The 11978-nt window shown below is 33.3% G+C and overlaps 1 protein-coding gene across 1 annotated transcript; it reads left to right on the top strand.

Moving 5' to 3' along the window:
• The first annotated feature begins 217 nt into the window (after positions 1–217).
• On the top strand, positions 218–4343 carry LOC117923188 (G-type lectin S-receptor-like serine/threonine-protein kinase At1g11410). Its single transcript, XM_034841422.1, has 7 exons — positions 218–1463; positions 2262–2387; positions 2817–3019; positions 3165–3375; positions 3500–3737; positions 3813–3963; positions 4050–4343. Exons 1-7 carry the CDS (start codon positions 218–220, stop codon positions 4341–4343), a joined length of 2469 nt encoding a protein of 822 aa, XP_034697313.1.
• The last annotated feature ends 7635 nt before the right edge of the window (positions 4344–11978 follow it).

Below are 11978 nucleotides of genomic sequence, written 5' to 3'. Positions count from 1 at the left end.
AAAACTAATTATTTGAAAAATAAAAATAGCGGTTTAACTCATTTCCAAATATCTCAAGATAAGAAATTATTTTTTTAAACTACCTTACTCTAGTAAAAAAATCCCAAAATTTAGAGGAATATTAATTGCCTTAAATTAGTGGTGAGCGGGCGGACGAAAACCTGCTTAAATTAAACATTCCCAGCACCCATATCACGGAATCATCCCGCCTCCGAAAATGTTTCTGCAATTCTTGCTTCTGCTCCTTGCCCTTCCGTTTTGTACTCCTGCTGACACCATAACTCCGACCCAACCCCTAAGGGACGGAGACGTTCTGGTGTCAAAAGGAGCACGCTTCGCTCTTGGGTTCTTCTCCCCCAGCAACTCCAGCCACCGCTACGTTGGACTTTGGTATTACAGTATTTCAACAACAGTTGTATGGGTCCTTAACAGAGACGATCCAATCAATGACACCTCCGGAGTCCTCTCAATTAATACCAGAGGAAACCTCGTTCTCAACCGCCGAGATTCTCCTCTCTGGTCCACAAACGTCTCTGTCTCATCGGTGAACAACACGATAGCTCAGCTCTTGGACACAGGTAACCTAGTTTTGATCCAAAATGATGGTAAAAGGGTTGTATGGCAAGGCTTTGATTATCCCACAGATACTATGCTTCCCTACATGAAGCTAGGACTTGATAGGAGAACCGGGTTGAATCGGTTCCTAACATCTTGGAAGTCACAGGGTGACCCAGGAACCGGTGAATACACGCACAAGATGGGGGTAAGTGGGTCTCCTCAAATGTTCTTTCGAAAGGGTTTCCAGCCTTTATGGCGAACCGGCCCTTGGAATGGTTTAGGGTGGGCGAGTGTGCCGGAGGTGAATAGTGGCTCCATATTCAACACCACTTTTTTGAACAACACGGATGAGGTCTCTGTGGTATACACCGTCATGCAGCCCTCAGTTTTATCCAGATTAACGGCGGACAGTAATGGATTCCTCCAATACTACACGGCGCAGAAATCGGACAGCAAATGGGTAGCGTTCTGGTTCGCGCCGGCGGAACGCTGTGACACTTATGGCCGCTGTGGGCCGAACGGCAATTGCAACCTCATTACAGCAGACTACTTTGAGTGTACGTGCCTTGCGGGATTCGAGCCCAAGTCAGCACGTGACTGGTCATTGGCAGACGGGTCGCAAGGGTGTGTGAGGATCCATGGCTCGAGCGTGTGTAGGAATGGGGAAGGGTTCATAAAAATGGCACACGTGAAGGTACCGGACACATCGGCGGCGCGTGTTGACACGAGCTTGAGCTTGGAAGAGTGCAGAGAGGAGTGCTTGAATAACTGCAACTGCAGTGCGTACACACGGGCTAGCGTGAGTGGGAGTGGGTGCTTGTCCTGGTATGGGGATTTGATGGACACAAGAGTCCTCAGCGTAGGGGGCCAAGACTTGTTTCTTCGTGTGGATGCTATTACTTTGGGTATTTATTTTTCACGACATTAATTATACCCATCTTATCTTAATTACTCAAAATTATTTTACTGCAGTAGTAAATTTTTAAAAAATTTATTTAAACATATTTGAATAAATTAACACTATTTAGAGCTATAATTTGATTGAATTTGTTGGATTCAATGTCAACTCAAGTTCAATCTAATCTTATTTAAATTAAATTCTCATATTACTTAGATGAATAAATATGGAAAGGATAATAACATAAAACTTAGAATTTTTCTAAGTGTAATATTAATATAATATAATAATTATATATGTACTTTTATTCTAACTTTTTGTATTAAATATAATAAAAATGAAGTTAAAATTAACTAAATATATATTATAGGAATTTATCACAATTATAATTTTTTTTCTCTTGTTTTACAAAATTAAATTTTTGAATTTTAAAAATATAATTGTATTAACATGTTAAAATGTATATATCAAATGGATTTCAAGTTTGGCTTCAATTTATAAAACATCATCCCAAACTCAATTCACTTTAATGACAGATTGAGATTTACAACAAGGTAATGTTCTTTTTTTTTTTTTTCCTTATTATTATTATTATTATTATTATTATTATTATTATTATGATTATGATTATTATAGGTTTTACTATTATTAATATTATTATTTCGTTAGGCTTCATTTTCAAGTTGTCATAAGAGCTACATGTCATATTATGGTATTTTGTTTTTACCTCTCCTTTGCATTGAGAAAGGGTCTTCAGACTTACCTACAAATGATTTTTTTTCCCCTCTGATCTTCTCATTTTTAGCTCAAAATAAAAGAAAGAAAAATATCTTTCACAAGAAATGGTTGATAGTGATTCTCACGGTGGGGCTTGCTTTGGTCACGGTTCTCATGGTCTCCTTATCTTGGTTGGCAATGAAGAAGAGAAAAGGTAATTAGAAATCTATGGTAAAGCAACACTGAAACTTTCTTCTTCTTTTTTTTTCTCCCATTTTTTTTCCTTTTTTCCTTTACCATAATCAAATAAAATATAATAATTCTAAAAATTCTAAGCACTTGAAAATTGTCTTTATTTGATCTGCTTTAATTTTTTTTTTTTTTTTTTTGTAGATTGTTTTTACAAATAACTAGAAACATGAAAATAAGTTGAGAACTTTTATATTGTACATAAATGCTTGATTTCTTTATGGAGAATAGATTGAAAAAACCGTAAGCTATTTTGTTTAAAACATCATCAAACAATGTTCTAATTAATTTCTATTTTTACCATAATCAAATAATGTAGAATAATTCCACAAACCTAAGTACTTAAAAATTTAACATGCAATAACTATTTGTTATTGATTCTCAACATATGTAGGTAAAGGAAGACAACATAAATTGTTGTTTAATTTGAACTCGAGTGATACGTGGCTTGCACACTATTCAAAAGCAAAGCAGGGAAATGAAAGTAGGACACCTTCTAAATTGCAATTATTTGATCTAAGCACTATAGTTGCAGCAACAAATAATTTCTCCTTCACTAATAAACTTGGACGGGGCGGTTTTGGCTCAGTTTATAAGGTACTCATTCTCAATTATGTGTATTGAATTTGTATGGCTTGTCAATCACTTCTACATATATGTTTCATGACAACTACTATATCAAGTTGAATTTTCCGCTATATAGATCATGAATAAGCTAAATTTGGATTATAATGATCATTAGGGTCAATTATCTAATGGACAAGAAATAGCTGTGAAAAGATTATCAAAGGATTCAGGGCAAGGAGTAGAAGAATTTAAGAATGAAGTCACCTTAATTGCAGAACTCCAACACAGAAATCTTGTGAAGCTTCTAGGTTGTTGTATTGAAGAAGAAGAGAAAATGCTAATCTATGAGTACATGCCAAACAAAAGCTTGGACTCTTTCATTTTTGGTATTGATGTCTTATCTTCTACCATTTTGTTAATAATTTTACCTTTGGTTCTTGTATAATCATTTAGAAAGGTTCTTTTAAGCATTCATTCATTACTAATTAATGTTTCATATCTTTTATATAGATGAAACAAAAAGATCAATGTTAACTTGGGAGAAGCGCTTTGAAATCATTATTGGAATTGCCCGAGGGATCTTATATCTTCATCAAGACTCAAGATTAAGAATCATACATAGAGATCTAAAAGCAAGCAATGTTCTATTAGATGTTGATATGATCCCAAAAATTTCAGATTTTGGTATGGCTAGATTATTTGGTGGGAATCAAATTGAAGGAAGCACAAATCGGGTAGTTGGGACATAGTAAGTATAATATATGAGATACCAATAAGGAACCCATGATTAAATCTTAATAATTTTTCTTGTTTGTCACTGCAGTGGTTATATGTCACCTGAATATGCAATGGAAGGACTATTTTCAATAAAATCTGATGTATATAGCTTCGGGGTTTTGCTATTAGAGATTATTACTGGGAGAAGAAACACAACTTATTATTGTGGTAGCCCCTCCTTCAACTTAGTTGGATATGTAAGTAAATTGAATCTTTGTTGCTTTAATTTTCCTTATATTATTTACTTATGTAAGCTACTTGATATTGAAAAAATAAAAAACAGGTTTGGAGCCTATGGACAAAAAGCAAAGCCTTAGACATAGTAGATCTATCACTAGAAAAGTCAAATCATACAAATGAAGTATTGAGATGCATCCACATTGGACTCTTATGTGTGCAAGAATTCGCAATAGATCGACCTACCATGTTGACAATTATTTCCATGTTGGGTAACAATTCCACTCTTCCTCCTCCTAATCAGCCTGCATTTGTTGTGAAACCATGTCATAATGATGCAAACTCACCTAGTGTAGAAGCTTCTATAAATGAGCTAACAATAACTATGGATGCACGTTAAATGTTTAAGCTCTCAAGTATACGTTTATTTACCATGACGATAAATTATGCACACAATATCATTAAATTTCTCTACTTTTATAACTCACTTTTTTCTTTTTAATTAGATGTAATTATAGGGTAATATATGTATGCTTATGTGGATGAGAAATAAAATGGTTAGGTTTTTTTTTTTATTTACATAATTGACTAATTATTATGTTTTGCAAGGCTTCTGAATACATATTTGAGCAATTGATCAAACATATTTGTTCAATTGAAAGCTTAATTGAGTCTTTCAATAGGGTCTTTAGTTTCAATTCTAATTTGGAAATGAGGAGTTGCACTAGTATTCTTATACTTGATTGAAATATCAATGGTTTTCACTTATAAAATCTATTGAAGTTCAATTCAAAATTTTGAAAACAAACATAGTACTTGTAGGGTGTCCATGTTGGGAACCCTGGATTACTCCGTTCTTATGCTCTTGATTGTGTAGGATGCATGCAAATCTATACTAAGCTCTCTAAATCTATCGCAACGAATAAACAGGTATTAAAAAATAATATGGATGCCATAGAAAACATAGATCTAGAGAATAAAGCCACATACCTTTGATCTGGATGCTCCCGAATCAATTCCAATCGATGTAGATAACTCCAAATTCATAAAGGATCTCATAAACACCATGATCTTTCGCCCAATGACATTTCTTTGTGTCTAAGCATTGAAATGGTGGAGATTTCAAGGATAGAGATTAGAGTTCTCTCTCTAGATTGAAGGAGAGAATGGCAAGACTTGGAAATCTTAACCCCTAAAGGAGTATTTATAGGCTTCCTGTTGGGCTTAAGTGACTTAAGCCCACCATAGGCTTGGGTCACTTAATTTAGCCTAAAAAATTTATTGATTGATTAATTAACCATACAAGGCCTAATTAATCAACTAGCCTAGTCCAGAGATACCACTCACTTATTCCTGTGCAACCTTACATAATTATTAGAATGCCCTGATACACAAAAGTGAACTAAAAACTCATCAAACCCTCATAAATCTTGTCAATAACGAATATGAGCTTAGAGCGGGAACCACTAGGACCCATAGAAGTATTGACTCTCTCATAATCAAACTTTGAAATTGACTCAACATCCCATTACAGAGAGTCAACTACACTCCAATACCCTATGTATATTACAACGAAACATTAAGTGCTCAAATCCGTGACCTACTATCTACTACATGTAGACTTCCTAGGAACTGGTGTCCATAATCTAATAAGGTAGTGTTATCATCTATCAAGATTACCTCTCAAATCCTTGAGTTACAAACCTTACTTATTATGTGATCAAATGACATACTCTAGCTCCAAGGAGCATATGTCAAATTCCACTAAAGGAATTACTGTGGCCATAGATTTCATGATTACATGTTCTCTGGATCACCCAAGATGACACACTATCTCAATCCCATGAGATATCATGGTACCTCTTATTGAGAATACCTATTACCACCAACCTTCATCAACAGTTACCTAATCCATAGAGATATATGACCACTTTAAGGTCCCACCCATAGATCAAAACCTCTTGTTGATTTTGGCATAACCTTAATATCCTCTCAAGGTTGAGAGTCCATGTAGCTTGGTGAATCATGACAATTGATTGCCTTGCGTCATGATTCATCATAGGTCCTATCCAGTGTGCATCACATACATTAGTACACTCATCATGTGAAACCTATCCCGATAGCCAAGAGAAACCATTCCTCCAATTAAGAGGTGGTACATACAATTTCTACTGGATTGCCCAAATCCATGAAACAACTGTGGACAATTTATTTACTTACAACAAACCCATGACTTTTATTTTCTATGCAACCCTTAATGCACCCAAGTCATGTAAATGTAAGAGACATGGGTTGAATACTCGAATCAATGTCAATAAAACAAAGGGATAACAAGGGGATAGTTAAGTCTAACTTTGTTACATTATGTCTTGCTTTTAAGGGTTTAATCCCAACAAACTCCCACTAGCCCCAAAACCAGACTGGGCATTGTAGAAAGATTTTGCTCCATAGTCATATCACCTCCCTATACTATCTTACAATGAGGTAACACTTTTTCTTTGTGCGTTTCCTTTTCTAGTGTTACTTCAGTTCTTTAGACTATGCCACTATCTCATTGTTATCACATAACAAGATTTTAGACGATATAGCCAAGATAACCCATAAGCCAAAAGACTTCCTTTGTTGTTATAGAAAAAAAAAGTCTTAAAGTGTACACATACCTAGATGTAGACTTTCGAGAGTCCTTATCATATTGAAGTCCAATTTCTCAGTATGAAAAGAGTACCAACTCATTGCAAAGACTCAAACATATAATCTCTTCTTCTATAAAGATACTATAGTATATGTTTGACATTCACTCAAAGCTCTAATTAGGAAATGGACTAATATTTACCCATTATTCCTACAACAAAGCAAATATATGGTCTAGTACATAGTTTTGCATACTTAAGGTTATCCATTGGAGAGGCATCGGATACTGTCTTAATGCGATCTCTCTCCATAAATGTCCAAGGACATTGTTCCTAAGAAAAACAATTCCAAATCCAAAGAGTAACAAACTCTTGTTGGAGTTTTGCATCATGTGCTTGACTAAATGCTTATCCATGTAGGTGACATGGTACAATTTTCCTATTCTTGCAAGCTTAAAGGACCTTAACCCCAAGAATATATTGCAATTTCCTCTAGAACTTAGTAGACTACCAAATCTTGACTGATGGCAATATCCCTATATCATATCCAATGAGTAGATTGTTATCTACCTGCATGATCTTAGAGTATCACCACACTTCCTTGTGTCTTCTTATACACACAAGACCCTTTGCTATGAAAATGTTGGGTTGTTAAATCTCATAAATGAGACACATTACAATAGATAGGAGTAATCTGATGAATTTAAGTATGATCACTATTGAAAAGGTTTTTCATAATTGAAACAAAGTTTCTAATTATAACCTTTAGCTATAATCTTAGCCACATAAAACTCAAGTTTTCTATCTACTCCTATGTTTCTCTTATAGACCAACTTACACCTATGGGTTTTATCCCTTTAGGTGCTTTTACAAGAACTTAAAATATGTTATAATAGAAAGATTCTAACTACCTCTTCATAGCTCCTTGCCTTAAGTGAGTACAAACACTGCTCACTACTTCATTATAATCTATGGAATATGAACCTCCCACTATGATGAGGCACTAGTGTACTAGAAATCATAGGTATGGTATGTCTTCAACCCTTTGGATCCATAGTATCCTATGCAATGTGGGACTATCTTATAATATATCCTCCAATTTGTATCACTCTTTGCTTTATTCTTTATCATATGGTCTTCATAAAAAAAAACTTACATTTGTGTCAACAAATATCTTCTGATAATCCTGACTATAAAGGTAATAACCCAAAAATCCTCTTAGATATCCTATAAACTGATGTACCTCTTAAGAAAAAGAGGCATTACACTTTCTATAAGACATATCCCTAAAAGAATCCAGAAAAATATGAGAAACCTATCCACGATCTCACTATGTCCAACCAAGTTTGATATATTCTTTCCCCTTCTCCATTTTGCAATAGAAACCCTGGTGCACATGACTAGGAAATAATCTCATGCTCTAATGGAAAAAATCAAACTTACTAGACATATCACCTTGATCTAATCGAAGTGACTTGATATGTATACCCAATAGGTTATCCGATCCCACCTTAAATTCAATGAATGTATCCAAAGCGTCGAATCTCCTGTGTACATATTCAAACCTAGAGTAATCATCACTAAAAGTGATGAAATACCCATACCCTCCCCATGCATGGACACTAAAATTTCCATACATGTCAATATAAATTAACTCCAAACATTCCTTGGTTCTAATAATCTTGGTCATTTTACCATCTATACAGGATTTGTAGACTGAAAGATCTTCTAGAATCAAAGAGTCCAGACTTTACTAGTCTTTGGATCCTATTTAGATTAATATGACCTAGGTCTAGAAACCAAATGTTTAATTAGTGCTAGGTTTAATCTTGAAATCTGACCGTTCTCATCACTTGGCAAAGTAATAATGGAATACATATAAAGAAAAAGGATATTACCTCCCACTAACCTACATAACTAACGTTGCATTTGAAGCTAAGGTAAGTATAATCCCATCATTTAACCTTCTCACTTGTTGAATATATTGTAAGGACTTATAGACAATGGGCTTGGAATCAATCCAACATAAATGGTGGAATCCATCACTAATTACTCAAAAATGAGAAAATGATGTATACTTTCTTTTTTTCTTTAGGTAAACTGGACATTCTTTTTTTAGTGTCTTAAAATGTCAAAAAGGAATCATTTTCCCTTGAGCTTGCTTTCTTATTATTTCTCTTGAACTTTCTTTTTTTGGTATTGTTATTTTTCTTCTTGATAGAAGAACTTGAAGAACATCTGACTTCTATATGAACACCCTATAATCTTTGAGAGTCTTTTTAGTCATCCCAAAGGAAAATGACAAAGTCTCTAAGATCATATAAATACTGGTGTTCATAACAGTCCTAATAGTAGCTTATCAAAGTTGACCTACTCTTATCACCAAATAACCATTGAAAACTAGAAAGAGAATATCGAAGTCTCTAGTAATAGACATGTGTTGCTATTGCAACACATTATCCAAAGATCCAAGTATTAGACATTTGGTCTTCCGATTCATCTAATACCACCTTGATATACCACTCTTTTCTTTTGATAGGTTAGTTCATAAGGAATAACTAGCTTCACATAAACTAGCTTCTATGCAATTAGTTACTATATCCACAATAAAATTAGTCCAATCGATTAGTTGGGCTTGCCCTATTGTGAGAAGGAGAGTGACTATAGAACCAACATGATATCTATTACAAAGAATATAACCAAGCATATGACATAATTGAGCATTCATGACAATTGGTAATTAATTTAGCAAAATGTAGTGCTTTCAAATTACATGTCCTTTTGCAAGGTATCCTAGTATCATAAGAATCAAGCCTACGTGGGGCAAGTCATGACCTTATTACTAGTTAGAGACCCTCTCAAATTGATCTCAATGCCTTAACCATAAAGGTATCAAAGACAAGATCAACATACTTTTTATTTGGCTCATATATTATGCAAGTGGGACGGTGTGGGGCGATTCTACTACTTTGTATCCAATGTCAAATGTATAACCATTGTCCTTGAACTATCAATGTCACCAAGTAAAGAACTTCACCGTGGAGGTGGTCACTCCCACTATAGACATATCTAGTCTCGTCCATGTAAAGAGTCCATATCTCTTGCTTCTTAGTTAACCCATCGTGGGGATGATGATGAACCCAAATCAAGGTGGGCATGCCTAAGGCCCTCTCCCATTTAATTTTTTAAGATAAATAAGAGCATTTTAAAATCATTAGTAATTTCCCTGATGAATAAATTATCTACTTTGAAAATTTTCAAAAATATTTATTTTGTAATTAGAAACCTAGTGTAATAGAGAAACACCAACATGAAAAAATTTAAAATTTCCTTGAGAGTAATTTTCAAAAAGAATTTTGATAAAATATCCACTCTCAAAATTTTAAAATCTATTTTAATAAAATTCTCCTTCATACACAATTCCAATTAATAAATATTTTATCTAGGATATGTTTCAAAGAAATTTATTTCCATCAAATTACTAAGCCTTTTGGTAATAATCTTTTAATGATAAATTATCTCTAATGAAAATTTTCAAAATATTTATTTTCCAAATTGAAAACTCGTGTAATAAAAAAATTACCAATTTATGAGATTTTGAATAATCTTGAGAGCACCTTATCCAAGAAAGGAACTTTTGCTTCTCATATTAAAAAATCCTCATAAGTTTTTTTTCCTTATACCTTACACTTTTCCTACTTAATAAATATTTCCATGGAATTTCCATAATGATTTATTCCATTAAATACTACCAAAAATAGAACGTTTTAGTAATTCCTTAATAGATAAAATATTATCTATGAAAGACCCCCAAAAGTGTTTATTTCCAAAAAAGAATTAACCAATCCATTTTGGAAAGTATTGTCAAAATATTTAATATATTCATTAAATTACTAAACCTTTCCAAATTTATTTTGGCAACCCTTCTTATCATAAATTCTCTTTCATGAGATTTTTCAAATCCATTATTTACTTTTAAACCGAGACTTTTAGGCTAAAAGAATTCTCTCTTATTTCTTATCATTGAACTATCCAAAAAGAATGGTTTCCTTTTTTCTGTGCAACTCCTAATGCACACAAGTCATGTACAATGTAAGAGACATGAGTTGAATGTTCAAATCAATGTCAATACACCAAAAGGATATCAAAGGGATAGTTAAGTCTAATTTTATTACATCATGTCTTACTTTTAGGGGCTCAATCCCAACGATCTGTATAAATTAAAACACAAAAGCAATATTGTTATTTTGAGCTCATTTGCAAAATTTTCAAGATTGCCCTTAGATCTAAATGTTTTTTCATGTACTTTAAAGTTGTTTTCTTCATCCTTATTTAGGCTTAAAAATGAAATCTTTTCAAGAAATGGGATGAATATGTGTTTTAATTTAAAACCTTATGCCTACTTCTTTTAAAGTTGATTTAAAAAAAGTTTTGGGGTTACACAAGTTCCTAGAATATTGGAATAAAATGAGGGTAAATCAATTAAGAAACTAGCTCAATCAATTGGGCTCGTTTGATTAAGGATTGGTTAAAGGTGCATAAAATTTCTCTTCCACTAGCTAATATGAAGTCGGTTGAGGTTTTGGCTCACCCAGTCGAGCTTTTTTCAAACCTTAAAAAAAAAGAAAAAAAAATCAATGATCACCTATAGAGCGTTAAATGTATCTACAACTAGTCAACCATTCAAACCATAGCTCTACCAGTTGAGGCTACTTTTTGCTATTTTAGGTGTCCAAAGTTGTTTTGTGTAAATTGAAGAGCCCTACTATATTTATTAAAAAAAGAGCACCTGCATTGTATTGAAAATCACTAACTTTCTCACTTTTAAAGCTTTTCATTTAATTGCATTGAATTTGAACTTGCTTCCTTAGTGCACCACAAAATCCATTCTAGTTTTTCTTGTATTATAAACCAAATTCTTTCTAGGATTAGAAGTATTGAATTCTTTTCTCATTTATTCTATTTTAAGAAAAAATATTTCAATTGTGTGTAAACTTGAAGAGAGTGTGAAGGTCCATTAGAACCTCGTAACCCAAGAGTAAAAAGGTTGAAGACTTTAGTCTTAAGGTTTGGAGATAGTGAAACCTTTACTCAATTAAGAGTTTGATGAGAAAGGATGTAAGCGGATTGTCAAATCATTATAAAAGAGTTCGTATTTTTTTTCTCTACTCTTAACTCTTTTACTATTTTACTTAACTTTCCTTGTCTCATTGAACTTTTTAAAACATTTTCGAAAAGTTTTATAACACTAAATTCACCATCACTTCCCATCCCCTCTTTTTAGATAATTTGCTTGATTTAATTAGTCATATTTCATAACGTGGTATTAAAGCTAGGACTCTTGTTTTTTTATTTAATAATCTAAAAGGATGTGACAAATTCTCATAACTCATCTCATATGGAAA

This window comes from Vitis riparia, chromosome 10 (assembly GCF_004353265.1).
Source record: "Vitis riparia cultivar Riparia Gloire de Montpellier isolate 1030 chromosome 10, EGFV_Vit.rip_1.0, whole genome shotgun sequence".
In the NCBI taxonomy this organism is placed as follows: domain Eukaryota; kingdom Viridiplantae; phylum Streptophyta; class Magnoliopsida; order Vitales; family Vitaceae; genus Vitis; species Vitis riparia.
The sequence above is the reverse complement of the archived record's forward strand: the minus strand, read 5'-3'. Positions and strand labels throughout refer to the sequence as shown.